The sequence below is a fragment of the Anomalospiza imberbis genome, chromosome 25 (assembly GCF_031753505.1).
Source record: "Anomalospiza imberbis isolate Cuckoo-Finch-1a 21T00152 chromosome 25, ASM3175350v1, whole genome shotgun sequence".
In the NCBI taxonomy this organism is placed as follows: Eukaryota; Metazoa; Chordata; class Aves; order Passeriformes; family Viduidae; genus Anomalospiza; species Anomalospiza imberbis.
In genome coordinates this window covers 4,493,206-4,507,213 of record NC_089705.1, presented here as the reverse complement: position 1 = coordinate 4,507,213, position 14,008 = coordinate 4,493,206, and the positions used below count along the sequence as shown (strand labels likewise).

Below are 14,008 nucleotides of genomic sequence, written 5' to 3'. Positions count from 1 at the left end.
CTCGCCAGCCCTGGAGCCTCCCCACGCTCCCTTCGATTTATTCTGCCTTGCTAATGACCTAACAAATTAGGAAGAGGCTTATGTGTGTCAGATGAAACTCTGTGATAATGTCTTTAATGTTTTACTTTAATATTAAATTTAATTAGGACAGTGAGGATGTGGGGGGAGGAAGGGCTGAAACCTGGGAAGTGTCACCAGCAGCTCCTTTTCCACATCTGAGCTGGAATGGCTTCCAGCCAGACGAGCAATTACTCCAGGAGCAGACAGGGCCAAGCCAAGCATGCCAGGCCCATATGCTGCTGCCTGGCCCCAGCGAGGGTCTCTGAGGAGCTCTGCCACCTCCCACTGCTCTCCAAGCCACTCCAGAGACACCTCAGAGCTCTGGGATCTCAGGAAGAAAAGGCCACCCTGGAGTATTCCTGTCCCTGCGGCTCTCAGTCCCCACAGCTGCCGAGTGCCACGGGATGCTCCAGGTCCCTGGGATGCTCCAGGTCCCCGTGGTCCCTCGTGCTCTATGGGAGGATCCCAGAATGAAGCAGATGTTGCTCAGAGCCCTCAGAGCCAGGCAGGACCAGGCCACCACGCTGGGGTGCAGGGACATGGCTTAATCCCCACCCAAGGGACAGGGATGAGCCCCTGTGACAGCAGTGCTGGCTCCTGGCAGCAGCACAGATGGTCCTGTCGTGCTGTGACACAACAGCTCCTCTCCAGAGGGGTCCCAAGCCCTGTGATGGTTCCACCAGCACTGCCAGACACATCCTGTTGACCCAAGTCACCGCCATGGGGACAGAGGCAGCTCCTCAGCCAGGTGACAGCAGCCACATCCTTCACTGGAGCTCCACACGAGGTTCCAGAGCTTCCAGTGTCAGTGACATCCCTGCTGCCCTGGGCACTGCAGGGACCTGTCCTGGGGCACTTCCAGCCACACAAGGGCTCCTGTCACTGTCACTAAGGACAGCAGATTGTCGGAGTCCAGCACATCCCTCTGGCTGCCCTGGCTGTCCCCAGACCCTGGCAGGGGGCTTGGGGACCTTGGCACGAAGTCAAGAACACCTGTGGCTTTGATTTTAGCCCGTGGGAGAAGCTGCAACTCTGTGTGAGGAATTACAAGCCACAAGGGTTTGAGCAGTGTAATGGGTGAATTGACACGGGGTGGAAAAGTAGAATTTTGGGGTTTTTAGAATGTAATTCAGGGGTACAAGAGGGAGGAATCTGGGTGTGTCCTTGCCTTCTTTCCCTTCTTCTTGTCCTCCATGTCTCGGTGTGATGGTGACACTTTTCTATTGGTTTCAGGTAGAGAATCACTGTCTAACACAGGTGATGGGCATTGGCACAAATCTGTAAACACACCACATGTAATTTTGAGTAAATAATGTGGAAGCTGCCCAGGGCTCGGGGCAGACTGCCATGGCTTCTGTACCAGCCAGACCTCGGCAGGTCAGAGAGAGAATGTTATAGATAAGGAAAAATAAACAACCTTGACAACTCGACTTCACACATTCCAGACCTCTTCTTCAGCTGCCGGGCAAGGGGAACAAGGACTTTTACAATCTTGGGGTCATTCCAAAGCAAAGCAGACCCCGAGACATCGACAGCAGATGACAGTGCTCTAAGAGGACACTGCCTGATCAGCTGAGCTGAGCTGTGCAGGTGCTGCCCTGGGGCAGTAAAGCTGATGCTGGGGACAGGGGACACGGGGCTGGGGTCCCTGCAGGCACCAAAACCCATCTGGATACAGACACACCCCAACAGCTGGAGGAGCCTGATCACCCCAGAGGAGTCTCAGAAGCCAAATCCCAAACACAGCCCAGAACAGAGACCCTGGGGCCTCCTGCCTCCCACAACACCAGCCAGGCTCTCCTTGCTGAAGGACCATGGAATGATTTGGGCTGGAAGGGACCTCAAAGCTCAGCCAGTATCACCCCCTGCTACAGCAGGGACACCTCCCACTATTCCCAAACTGGCCTGGTCCCCTCAGGGATTCTCTTTTGAAGGCACCTCTTGTCCCCAGCCCATCTGAAACCACAGGAGCTTGCAGTAATAGCTGTTGCATATTACATTTACAGAGCCCTTTGTCCAAGGATTACAGACTTTCCAAAACTTAATTAATTAATCTGTAACCCCCCTGCCCTCCATAAGGTGCACTAAACTCTCTGTCAGCATTTCCAGACTAAAGCACTATTTTACAGCAGTTATTAATTGGCTGTAGGTTTCAAGTTCCTCACCCAGGGAAAGATTCAGTTCCTGCCTTCTAAGCACAAAGCCCAAGTCAGGATTCTTGGGGCTTCTGGCATTGTTTTGCTTCCCTGACATCAGACACAGCCAAGTAAACAGGTCAAAACCTCCTCATTTCACAGCTGCCATCAGCAGAGGACAGAGAAATGCAGATCATTAGAGCATTGGCCATTTCACCCCTCACAGAAAATCCCTTATATTGTGCACAGCTGTGACTGTGGCCTCACACCTCCAGCTGAACCCAAAGGGGTTTGCACGGCTGAGAGAGCTGCTACACCTCAGTACCAATCACCTACTGCTTACACCAGAAATATAAATTATAAAAATATAACAATTATAAAATTTCAAAATTATATAAAATATAAATTATTTTGAATAACCTTTCAAAATGTTCCCAGATTCAGAGGTCTGACAGGGCTGTGTCTGTGGGTCTGTGTGACAGAAGCATTTCTCCTTCTCTGGAGACAGCAGTGGGATTTTAGAGGGTATGGAAAGCAGGCACTTCTAGTTTTGTATTTATTGCAAGCAGATCACTTCATTTTCAGGCCTGGTTGGGAACTGAAGTGGAATGCACAGCTCTGTCTCTGCTCAAAGGATCACAGAAGACAGCTGAGACCACAGGGAGCAGACAAGGCTGGGCTGAGAAAGGACTGGGAAGCAGCTGGGAAGGGACTGGGTGGAGGGAAAGAAAAACACCCAAGTGAGATCCCAGAATCACAGGGCTGGAAGAGACCTTCCAGATCATCAAGTCCATGCCCCAACACCTCAACTCAACCCTGGCACCCAGTGCCACCACATCCAGGCTTTGTTAAACACACCAGGGATGGTGACTCCACCACCTCCCTGGGCAGACCAAACACCCCAGGAATGCCCAGGGAACACAAATTCACAGAATTCACAGAATGATTAGGTTGGAAGAGACCTTCAAGATCGAGTCCAACCCAGCCCCAACACCTCAACTAAACCCTGGCACCCAGTGCCACATCCAGGCTTGTTTTAAACACACCAGGGATGGTGACTCCACCACCTCTCCGGGCAGATCATTCCAGAACTTCATAATTTTTTCCATAAAAAATTTTTTCCTAACATCCAACCTGTATTTCCCTTGGTGCAGCATGAGATGAAGCTCCCTGAGCAGAACAAGCCTCCCTGACCCCTAACCTAGCTCAGGGGAGCACCAGGGAAAGGGGCTGAGGGGTCCCTGCCAAACCCCCCCCCTTCCTTCACAGCCTCAGCTCCCCTCACTCCCTGCCACCACAGACAAGAGGGTTATGGGCACAGGGTTTAAAAATAAATCAACTTCTGCGTTGTTTTGGAAGCAATCTATGAAAGAGATTTGGTCATAAAAGCTGTTTTATAAATGGAGGCACAATTATTGTTTGACAATAAAGAAGCCAAACAGTTTTCTTATATTTGCTGGGAATAAAACCATTTTGCAGATGTCTTCAGACAGGCTTTTCAACTGCTTTCCGCATCTTAATTTTCCCTTTTAGGTTTTTATTACATTTAAATTAAACTGATGCCTGTAAGCAGTCAAGGGCAACTTTTAACAAGTCTATCACTGCTGAACTTTTCACTGCTCAGATCTCTCACCTTTGCTCAGGAGACTGTAAACAAAGCTCACCCCTTCTCCAATGCCTGTCTCTTCTTCTCTGCTCAGGCAGGAATGCTTTTCCAACCCTTTGTGCTTCCAAAAAAACCTCCTGGTTTTCACTGTCAGTCACTACTCCAATTACTCATCTCAACACAGGAGCCAAAAGCCCTTCTGCATCTTTGCTTTTTAGGAAAAAAAAAAAAACAAACAAACAAACAAACAAAAAAACAACCCATAACCCATCCCATGAGCTGGAGCTTGAGGAATAACATGGAACAGAGAAATAAGGGGAATTTTTTTACTGCCCAGCTTAGACATTGACAGAAAAACCAAAGCTAAAAATGCTCCTATTCCCAGGGCAAAATTTTAGTTTGAATGGAGCTTGGAACAAGAAAAAGTTCCTTAAAATCCCTTAACAGAGAACCTTAAATAAGTGATCTGTGTTAATCAGGCTTCAGCAGGAATTTGGCCAGGAGTTTTGGCTACCACCAGAAGAAGAGACCATTCCCACTCCCTCATCTGCTCTTTCCCTTCCAGCACCACTGCTCCTGCTTCCCTCCCCAGCAGCACTTGAGGATTTCAGCATTTTCTCCACGGTTAACACCCGACCAGGCACTGCAGCTTTGGCAAACATCCTCAGGAGAGGCAATAAATGCCCCAAAAGAGAGGAGAAGGTAGGGCTGGGCTTTCCTAAGCTTGGTTTGCTCAGACCCTCCAAATTCAAACCCTCCCAGAGACTAAACACCCTGCTGTACCACACAGGACCTGAACATCCTCTCCCCACCCTCCTCCAGGACACAGAGAAGCACATTTCTACCCTGAGCACTGCTTTGAAGTATCCTGAAACTGCTTTGCAATCCTTTTTGCAATGGAAACTGCATCTAAGGAACCAAAGCCATGGAGAATTCCCATTGGGCCCGTTGGAATTGAGAATTTCCAAGCCCTTCTTGCTGCTGCCCCTCTGTGTTCCCAGGTTTGCAGCTCTGGCAGGGCAGCTGTGGTGGCTGCAGGCTGGGTTAATGTGGCGTGGCAGAGAGGAGCCCAGCACACCTGCTCTAAATAAAGATTTCACCTCTGTTGCTCTATTTATTCTTGTTTCACTCTGTCTAAAGTAAATTCTACGCAGGCTCCAAGCTGCTCTTTGCTTATGGGGAAACAATGAGAGCCCCCAGGCACAGCCAAAGCTCAGAATTAGGTAAATAATTAGGTTACCTCAGATACTCTCAGTTAATTCCCATGGATGGATTTAGTTCCTGTTTTCTGTGTGGAATGTATTGTTGCATTAGCTGGAACTATTCCATTCAAGGAATCTTCAGACTGTCTGGGGGTTCTGTGGATTAGTGAAGCTTCCTGCCATGGATTCTCCCAGGAAGAAAGGAGGCTTTTGTGTATTTAGAACTTTTGCTGGCTCCAGATGCTCTGCCAGGGCTGTGGAGCCACCAACATCTCAGTGCTGGGGACAGGCTCCACTGACCAAAAGGTTCCAACAGGTAAGGGAAGCAGATTTTGCTCAGCACCTGGAAATTCAGGAGAGGTGCTTCCCAATGTGTGTCAGACAGGCCCCAGTCTGAAGCACAAACAGCATTTTCTGCCTGCACTGGGGATATTTTCAGCCTCACCTGCACAGGGCAGCCAAAAAAATCCTTTCCCATGTGCTCTGTGCCCACCCAGGGCTGATCCCAAAGCCACAGTGGGGAGCCCCTTGCTCTGCAATATCTGCAATAATCTGCTTTCCTACCCGGACAAATCCTGACATGCATAAAGTGATAGCAGAGAGGCTCCAAGTTTATCAGCAGCACATGTAAAATTGCCTTTTCCTGGCCTGAAAACAGGCAAGGACGAGCTGCTCCTGCCAGGGACCACTCCACAACTCCTTAGAGCCACCAGAGTTCAGTCAGGACCCTTCAGGATGAGCCTTGTCCCTCATCCCTCTCCTCAAACCCCACTGGTTTTTCCTAAAGTGCCTCTGCCATGCTCAGGAATCCCTGGGCTTCCCCCACATGCAGTTTCTGTTCACAAATGAATTAAACATTGCAGCTTCCCACGAGGATTTGATGGGAACGTGTTTCTACCTTACACCTCCTCTCTGGAATTTTTTTAACGCACGTTCCTAAACCCGTACCCAGCACATCACAGGCACTGCTGGAACAAAAACAGCAGCACAACCCAGAGCAGCAGAGTTTCCAAAAGCACTGAAAACACACTGCTGGTCCCTGTGGTTTGAGCTAGCCCAGGTACCCAGCAGATGTTGAGGTGCAGCTTGAACAAAGTCAAATTCTCCACATGGCTCCTAAAACCACTTTATTTGCATGTTTCTAGGCAAGCTGAAAGGCTCATCAGGGATTTCTCCAGGTGCTCCCACCTTTCCTTCCCCCAAGTCTCTCCAGCAAACTGCACTGCTTTATTTCCTAATAAAAGTGGGGAAAACTTTGCTTCTGTTCCAGCTCTCCAGAGCTCAGACCAGCAACACCTGAGCACAGAGAATTATACAGGCAGACTCAGCACAAGGCAGGTGTTGCAAAGCCAATCCCCAGTTGAAGTTGACTCATGAAATAAAAGAATTTGATTAGATTAATGAGGAAATTGGTTAAAATAGCATTAAATGAATAAGGAGAATTAAGAAGAAGAAGACACCAACTCTCCAGGGCTGTGCACCTGGAGAACGGGTCCCATTCCAGGGATGTGCACCTGACAAACAGGTACCTGCTCAGCACACCCAGCTCCTCAGGAGCTGATTCTGCTCCAAATTCACTCCTGCACACCTGAAGCTTGAAGATCTGACTGCAAATCCTGAGGTGACCTGGACAATTTCCATGGAGAACTCGCCACACACAACCATTACTGCTAAAATATCCCCTAAGATGGAACCAGAGGGAAAGAACAAACTCTCCCCGAAGTGAAAACAGAATAAAACTTACCCTCAAGAGTCAGGGGAGGCGAATCCCAAGGCTTACGAGCTTCCAGGAGTGTGTGGAATGTTCTGGAACCCCCTGCCAGGCAAGGCATGGAAGTCCCTCCCCTTCCTTTTCCCTCCCCCTTTCTGTCCCACACCCATCTCCCTGAGGTTCAGTAAGACTGCAATATTAGAAATAGCTTCCTTTAATAATTTTTAATGATTTTTTTTTTTTTATTTAATGGTGAGCAGCGCCCACTTGCAGCCAGCACCAGTTGAGTTTCCTCACAGGCCCTTGGTGTCATCTTTGATCTTTAAATCACCTCAAACCTAAAGTTTGCTGAAACCAATATTGACCAGTTCCAACGAACTGAACCGAAGGGATTTGGAGACCTGGGAACTTAAATTTATGGCGTTTGGAGGATGTTGGAGTCACCAGGAGATGCAGAGCAGATCAAGGCCTGGAAAGCTGCAAAGTCCCTGCTGATAAAAGGACTAAAGGATCGGGACCAGGTGAGTAGGAAGAGCAAGAAATCAATAATCAATAGAGTGCTGATTGATGAAGAGAATCGTGTGGCTTAGAGCCAGTGACTGTTAATTTCTTTGTTTGCTGAAAATGTATAAATGAGTGGAAAAGTTTTGGATGGGGGTCTGTGTGGAGACTAGAGCTTTGTCAGCCGCACACCCAAACCCTGGCCAAGAATAAAAGAATGCCTGGCTCAGTGGCACCACAAAGGACTGTTAGGGAATCTGATTTATCCCGAGGATTTTGGGAACAATAGCATAGCTCAGGTCGTCTCTGGCAGGAGGGGCACCTGAGGACAAGGGACCCTGACGGGGCTTCTCCAGATTTTTGCTGGTTCTATGGCCCAATCTCACATTTATTTTTTTTTCCTTAAAAAGAAAAACTCCTGTTTACTTATTTATTTACAATAAATTATGCCATCTACATGAGACCATCAATTATTATAAACGATGAATTCCTCTGTAGCAGCCCTCCATCCATACCTCTCACTAATTACAAAAAGGGTGATGCTTGAATCCCACCCAAATTCCACAACAGCCCACACCTGTGTGGCACCATCCTTTATTTATGGCTGGGGAGGGCTGGGATTGCTCCATAATCCCATCCCCATGTGGGTTCAGGGGTCTCAGCTCTCCCCCTACAGCAAGGGGAGGAGGTGAAGGTTGGGGTGAGTCTGTGCAGCTCTTTTTTTGGGGTTTTGGTGTAAAAGCTGTCCTAGAGTAGGCCTTGCACGTTCTTCAGTTTGCAAAAATATTCATTCATAACCAGTTGGTGCTCAGCCCACGGATGGGAAGTTGTGAATCATGGATTAATTCCCAGTGCAGAGCTGAATGGAGAGCACAAGTGAGGATTGCTTCCCTGCTTTTTCCTTGGGTTGTTTTTTTTTTTTTTTTATTCCGTGCAGTGTTTCAGTCCTATTTTTATGTGTTTTTTTTTTTGTTGTTGGTTGGTTTGGGGTGTTTTGTTGTTTTTTGTTTGTTTTTGCTATTGTTTAATTCCTGGTTTTTTTCCCAGGTAGGAGCAGTTTCCTGGTGTCCCACAGCACCAGGGGTGGGGCTTTCCTTGGTGTTGATAGAGCCAAGAACATCCTGGGGAGCAGAGACAGCTTCACACCACTGATCTCTTACCAGGTAGAAATAGAATAGAAGATTTTTCTGGAAAACAAAAATGTTTGTGGCCTATTCCTGGTGGTGCTGAGGGGCTGAGCCGGGGCTTGGTGGCCGTGCTGGTGCCCTGGGGGGTCTCTGGGCTGGGCAGGGGGCTCAGCCCCAGCTGGAGCAGTTTGTGCCTTGTCCCTGCGGGTCTGGTTTAGACTGGGACCAACTGGAAGGAATTAAAGTTTAGGGAGGTTTGTGAGGGGTGTAATTCTGAATTATCACCTCCTGTATAGGAGCAGAAATAGTGACCTGGTGCAGAAATGCAGCAGGAGGGAGTCTTTACCAATTTCCAGCCACTTTTATTGCCTCTGCCATTTCTTTTTGGGTTTTCAGGCTGGTCTCACCATTCCAGGCCTCATTCCCACCTCCTCCCTTGGCCAGGCTCTAGCTTTACAAACCTCTGCCCTGACCCACGTGGCACCTGAGTTTTTCCCCCTCATCCAGAATTTCTGGGGCTTCTTCCCACGAGTTTAACATGAATGAAAGCAGGGCTGCTCTGGTGAATTGCTGTGCTGCTGCACGGTGTGATTTTAGCACTCTGCATCAGGGATTAGCTGCACAACTCCTGTTGCCATAGCTCTGCTCCCTCTGAGACTTAAATGTGTCACATAAACTGAATGAGGAACACAACCAAACCAGGATTGGTGGGGGGGGAAAGGTGGGCAACAAAGGAGGGAGCCACAAACAAAGCAGGAATCCTTCTCTCCATTCCAGCCTCGTGATCCAACATTTATGATGACAATAATTCTGAGCTGTAAACAGCCAGTGAACAAAAACCCCGTGTGGGAGGGGGGAAGGCTGAGCTCAGTGCGGCTGGCGTGCCTTGAGTTCACTCCTCAGGCCTCCTTCAAAGCCCTGTGTGTTCATCAGAGCACTGACAGCTTTCCCAAAGGAAATTCCAGCTCCAGCAGTCCCGCTGAGTGCAGTGGCCACTGCCTGAGTGTGGCTGGCTGTCTTGGTTTGAAAAGACAGGTTTCTGCTTAAGGAAGGCAAGACCCTCCCCTGAAATGGAAAATGTAAACCCCCTCCCTCCAAATTATTGTAATTTTGAAATTAAAAGGCTCTCAGGCAAAGATATGGGAACAGGAACAACAGTTCATTATTAGGAAAATTAAAACTACAAATTCAATAGTACAAATAATTAACAGAAGATAACTGCCCCACTTCTAACAGATGATAAAAAATACACAACCCCACCCACATCTTGCAACCCAGGACAGTGGCAAAAGCAGGAAATCATTCCCAATTCCTGGAGTTCCTCACCAAAGTCCCCCGTGCACACTGCTGGAGGAGATGGCAATAAATGGGAAGCTGCCTGTAGTAGTTGCTTGTTTTCTTCCTTTATGGAAAAGGAGGAAAAGCCACATTTCAGCCACAAAAGCTTCCCCAGGAGCCTTTCAGAGGAGTAATAGTTCTGTGTGCCAGGGTTTAAGAGGTGCCAGTGCCCACTTGGGCTCTTTGGTGAGCAAGCAGCTGCTCAGTGCTTCAGTCCTGGGGGCTTTGGTTTGCCTGGAACAAGGAAAGAAGGCAAAAAACAAAGTGGGGTGGGACCTGAAGGAAAAATCCTGGTGATTCTGGAATAGCTGTGACAGCAGGAAAAGGCAGAATTTATTTGTCACCTGTTGCTTGTGTCAGTTTTTACATTTTAAAATCTGAAGTCCTTCGGTTGTGTTTTGCAGATGAGTGCAAGGTGAAGTCCTGCTGCTGAAGGGTGTACCTGCCCTGCTCCAGCACTTTGTCCAGCCAGGCAGGGTTCTGGGGAGCAGGGATGACATTGGAAGATAAAATGTGGGATTTAGCAGGGGCAAAGCCCGTGTGGTGAGCAGCAAGGACAGCAGGAGCGAGGCTCTGGGTCACCTGTGTGGGTTACAAACAGGGGGAAGGCAGGGCATGGATGCAAACTGGTGGGAGCACATTCCCAGTGGGCTGGAATTCCCTCTGGAGCCGTTTATCACGGATCCTGCCTCCCCACCTGTCCCTTCTGCCCTCTGCAGTTTATGGACCTTTCCTTGAGCTCTCCTGCTGTGAGACAACCTGTCAGAAAACCTGTCTGAAAGCCCAAGGGTCTGAGGAGTTAAAAATCAGGAATGTCTTTGGGGAAAAGAGAATAATGAAAGTGATGAGGCTCAATTGCCTTCAATCCATTTGGCTTTTAATTCCATGATAATGGGCACCAATTAGCTTAAGGAAACACTCATCTTTGAAATACTCATTGGGATGCTGGAAAATTGGCTTCATCTTCCTTGGGAGGAATCTGAGGAAAGGGCTGTTTTGGGGTTTTGAATTTCAAAGAAAAGGAGAGGATTTTAGTGCCATGTTTCCACTCTTCCAAATATATTTCTCCCAAAATCAGTGTCAGTTTTGTAAATGCTGCTTCCCTTCTGGAATGGCTCCATCCCAAGGCAAAGTATCCCAGTTTGTTGGCAGTGTGGGTGTGGAGCGGGTGCTTTATTTATCTGCTTTTACTGCAGGACCCCAGAACGTGGAGCAGAGGGGGACAAAGTGTTAGGCCTGAGCTTTAAAAGCCTCATTTCCAGGTGAGCTGCCTTTGGAAAGTGATGTCCCGTGCTTGTATTGGGCAGGTAGCAGAAAGCTTCTGGTCTAGTCCATTTTTCCTTTCCAAAATTAAAGTCTGCTGGGAAAATATCCTTCCAAAGGCTTTCAGATGCTGGGATCCTGTGTGGAGTTCAGTTCTCAGCTCTGTGACAGTCTCAGACAAACTTGGGAGGGTCCATCTGGGGCGGGATTTGTTCCTCCCCTTCAGCAAAAAGCCGTGGCTGGCCAGCAGAAAACGTCACTGTGAGAAGGGTTTTCCCTGAGAGCCACCTGCCTCCATTCCTTCACAGCAGAGCTGCCCTGAGGAGCAGCCAGCCACGTTCCTGTGAACCTCACCTGAGTGAATCTGATAGATCTTATTTGTGTTTCCCATGCAATTTTCTAATTTGGCTCCCTGCAGCCTTGGGCTGCTCTCCCTATTACAGTATTTAATTGAAATAAAGGATGTGCCACACCTGTTCTGGTTGGGCTCTCACCTGGGGGGGTGGTGGTCTCTGTGCAATAGAAATAATAACAATAACTTCAGATTGTGGTTTGGAGCGAGTTGCTTTGCACCTCTGCAGGGCTGGGAGGGGTTGTTTAGCTGGGATGAGGAGAGCTGATCACACAGAGTAATTCTGGGTTTAATACAATGATGTAGCTGCATGAGGGAAATGTCAGCGCTCGCCCACAGCTCCTTCTGTGTCTTGGGAAAAGGGCTTTAATTTGCTGTCATGGCTCAGAGTCAGGTTCTGACCTGGGAGAGGTGAAGGGGGTGTGAGGGCCCTGTGCTGTGCTTGGTGTTGCCATGTCCTCAGTGGCAGGTGGGATATGCTGGGACATTCCTGGTGCTCGGAGCCCTGGGGATCAGGGAGTGCTGCTGCATCTCCAGAGAGGAGACTGTTGGAATGCCAGTACGGGTTAAAGTTGTGCCTCTGGTTTCCTGCCCCTCTTCTGCTCAGAATTTGCATTTCTGTAGTAGAGATGAGTTATTTACAGCTCTGGGCCTTCACTGTCATCTCCTGTCCTTTGTCTTATAATCTCATGTCTCTTCTACATTGCACCTTGTGTCCCCATTTTCAAGGTTTCTGCTGTAATGCCGGGCCTGTGTCCCTCAGGAGCCACCACTCCTTAGACTTTTTACAAGGCCACGATAGGATGGGGGGAAATTGCTTTAAACTGAGAGAGGGCAGGGTTAGATGGGATATTGGGAAGGAACTTCTCCCTGTGAGGGTGGGCAGGCCCTGGCACAGGGTGCCCAGAGCAGCTCTGTCTGCCTCTGGATCCCTGGGAGCGTTCAAAGCTAGGTTGGACAGGGCTTGGAGCAGCTTGAGATAGTGGAAGGTGTCCCTGCCATGGCAGGAGGTGGCACTGGATGAGCTTTAATGTCTTTTCCAACCCAAACGATTCCAGGATTCTAATCTTCCCTGCTGCTCCTGCCTTTGCAAATGAAGCTGTCACTGTCAGAAGGGGCAGCTGTGACCAGAGGAGGAGGAGCAGGGACCTCACTGCAGTTCCCCCTCAGACAACATCCCTGCCTGGGCGAGCACTGCCCCTGTCCTAATTGAATCCTTGCTTTTCCTTTCGCTGCAGCTTGGTTTTCAGCTAGCACAGCCAGCCCAGGACCTGCAACACGGGCACATTCACACCTTGTCCTCATCCCAGCTCCTTGTGCCCGAGCTAAACGTGGGAAAGGAAGGTGATAATGGAGCTCCTGATTACCCAGCCCCGGGTGAGGACTGAGGGATGAGCTGGGTGGAACAGTGATGCTGGTGAGAAACTTCCCCCACCCCCCTCTTCCAAATCATATATTTTTCAAGTTCACATCAATTACTTCTGTTTCCAACTGGATAAATTTGAATGAGACGCCTTTCTGTAATCTGCTGACAAGACAGTGAAGCATTTTTTGTTAGCACCTCCTGATGCCATCTAAATTGGGTGTTTGCAGGGAAGAAATGTAGCGTGCAGTTAGGGAAGATGAAAAAGCAGAGGAAGGAAAGGGAGATGTTATTTAGAGCCTGTGTTAAGATGAGAATGCTGGGCTTTCATGCAGGGAACAGGAGGCTACAGCTGAATGAGGTGTAGAGGTGAAACAAAAGGGTCTGAGGGTTTGTCTGGCTCCTTCTGGTGAAATTCCTCTGAGGATTGGAAGGGCCAAAGGGAATATTCTTGCTGACAGGAATGGTGGAAGTGTCTGCACCCTCTGCTCTGGGTACCACAAACTGAATAACCACCATAAATGTGGTACAGTCAAAATACACCTGGATTTAGGTAGGTGTCCATGAAGAGTTTTCTTCTTAGCCTAAATTCATAATGGATAAGGGAGGGGAAAAAAAAGCTTAATCCAAACTGTTGGAGGCTGCATCCTTAACTTTCTGCCAAGGCTGTGCCTCACTCAGCCTGGGGAGCTGCTTTGGCAGTGGGTGTGTTTGTAACATATTTTCAGTGCTTTTCTCCAAAAAAGATGCAGAACTGCCTGTGATGGATGTGAAATGCTGGGGAAGCAGGTGAGGGAGAGGGTCCAGGGAGCTGTGCAGGGCACCCCCTGCCTCTGTCACCTCACTGAGCCTCTCCGTGGTGGAGATGAGACCTCTGGGGGCAGGAGAAGAGAAGAGGTGAAGTTAAAATCGTGGCAGAGTGTTGCTACAACAACATCCCTCTGCAGCAGAGATTTGCCATAGCAATAAACTTTAACAAGAGGGATTTGGGATCGGTGTGTTCCTCGTAAATCCTCTCGGGCTGGCTGTTTGCTGCTGATGCTTTGGGGTGGGTGAGTGATAACAGATCTCCCTTGGTCTCAGGGAGCAGCTGGGGAGACTTCATTGCTGAGGAGGGAACTTAAAATCCCTAAATCAGTGCAGGTGTAGGATGAGTGCCACCACCCCAGCCCTGGAGAGCACTGGACAAAGTTAACATTTGGGAGAAAATTCAGCATAATTTCTGTCATCCAAGCTCCTTTACCTGGCTCCTCATCATGTTCCACATTGATTTTCCTTCACAATATCCCTTGTGTGCAGAGCTTTTAATATAAGGAGAGCACATTAACTCACCCCAACCCTGTTTTAGGT

At 48.8% G+C, this 14,008-nt stretch overlaps 1 protein-coding gene across 2 annotated transcripts in view; it reads right to left on the bottom strand.

Moving 5' to 3' along the window:
- Positions 1 to 6,874, bottom strand: part of CSMD2 (CUB and Sushi multiple domains 2) — a 287,236-nt gene extending 280,362 nt beyond the window's left edge. The window contains exon 1 of one of the 2 annotated variants that reach the window (XM_068172583.1): positions 6,748 to 6,874. In XM_068172583.1, the coding sequence (XP_068028684.1) occupies positions 6,748 to 6,835 (88 nt within the window). In that variant the 5' untranslated portion in view covers positions 6,836 to 6,874. The remainder of the gene's footprint in view (positions 1 to 6,747) is intronic. The other variant, XM_068172582.1, reaches the window with a different exon arrangement.
- Between the last annotated feature and the right edge of the window lie 7,134 nt (positions 6,875 to 14,008).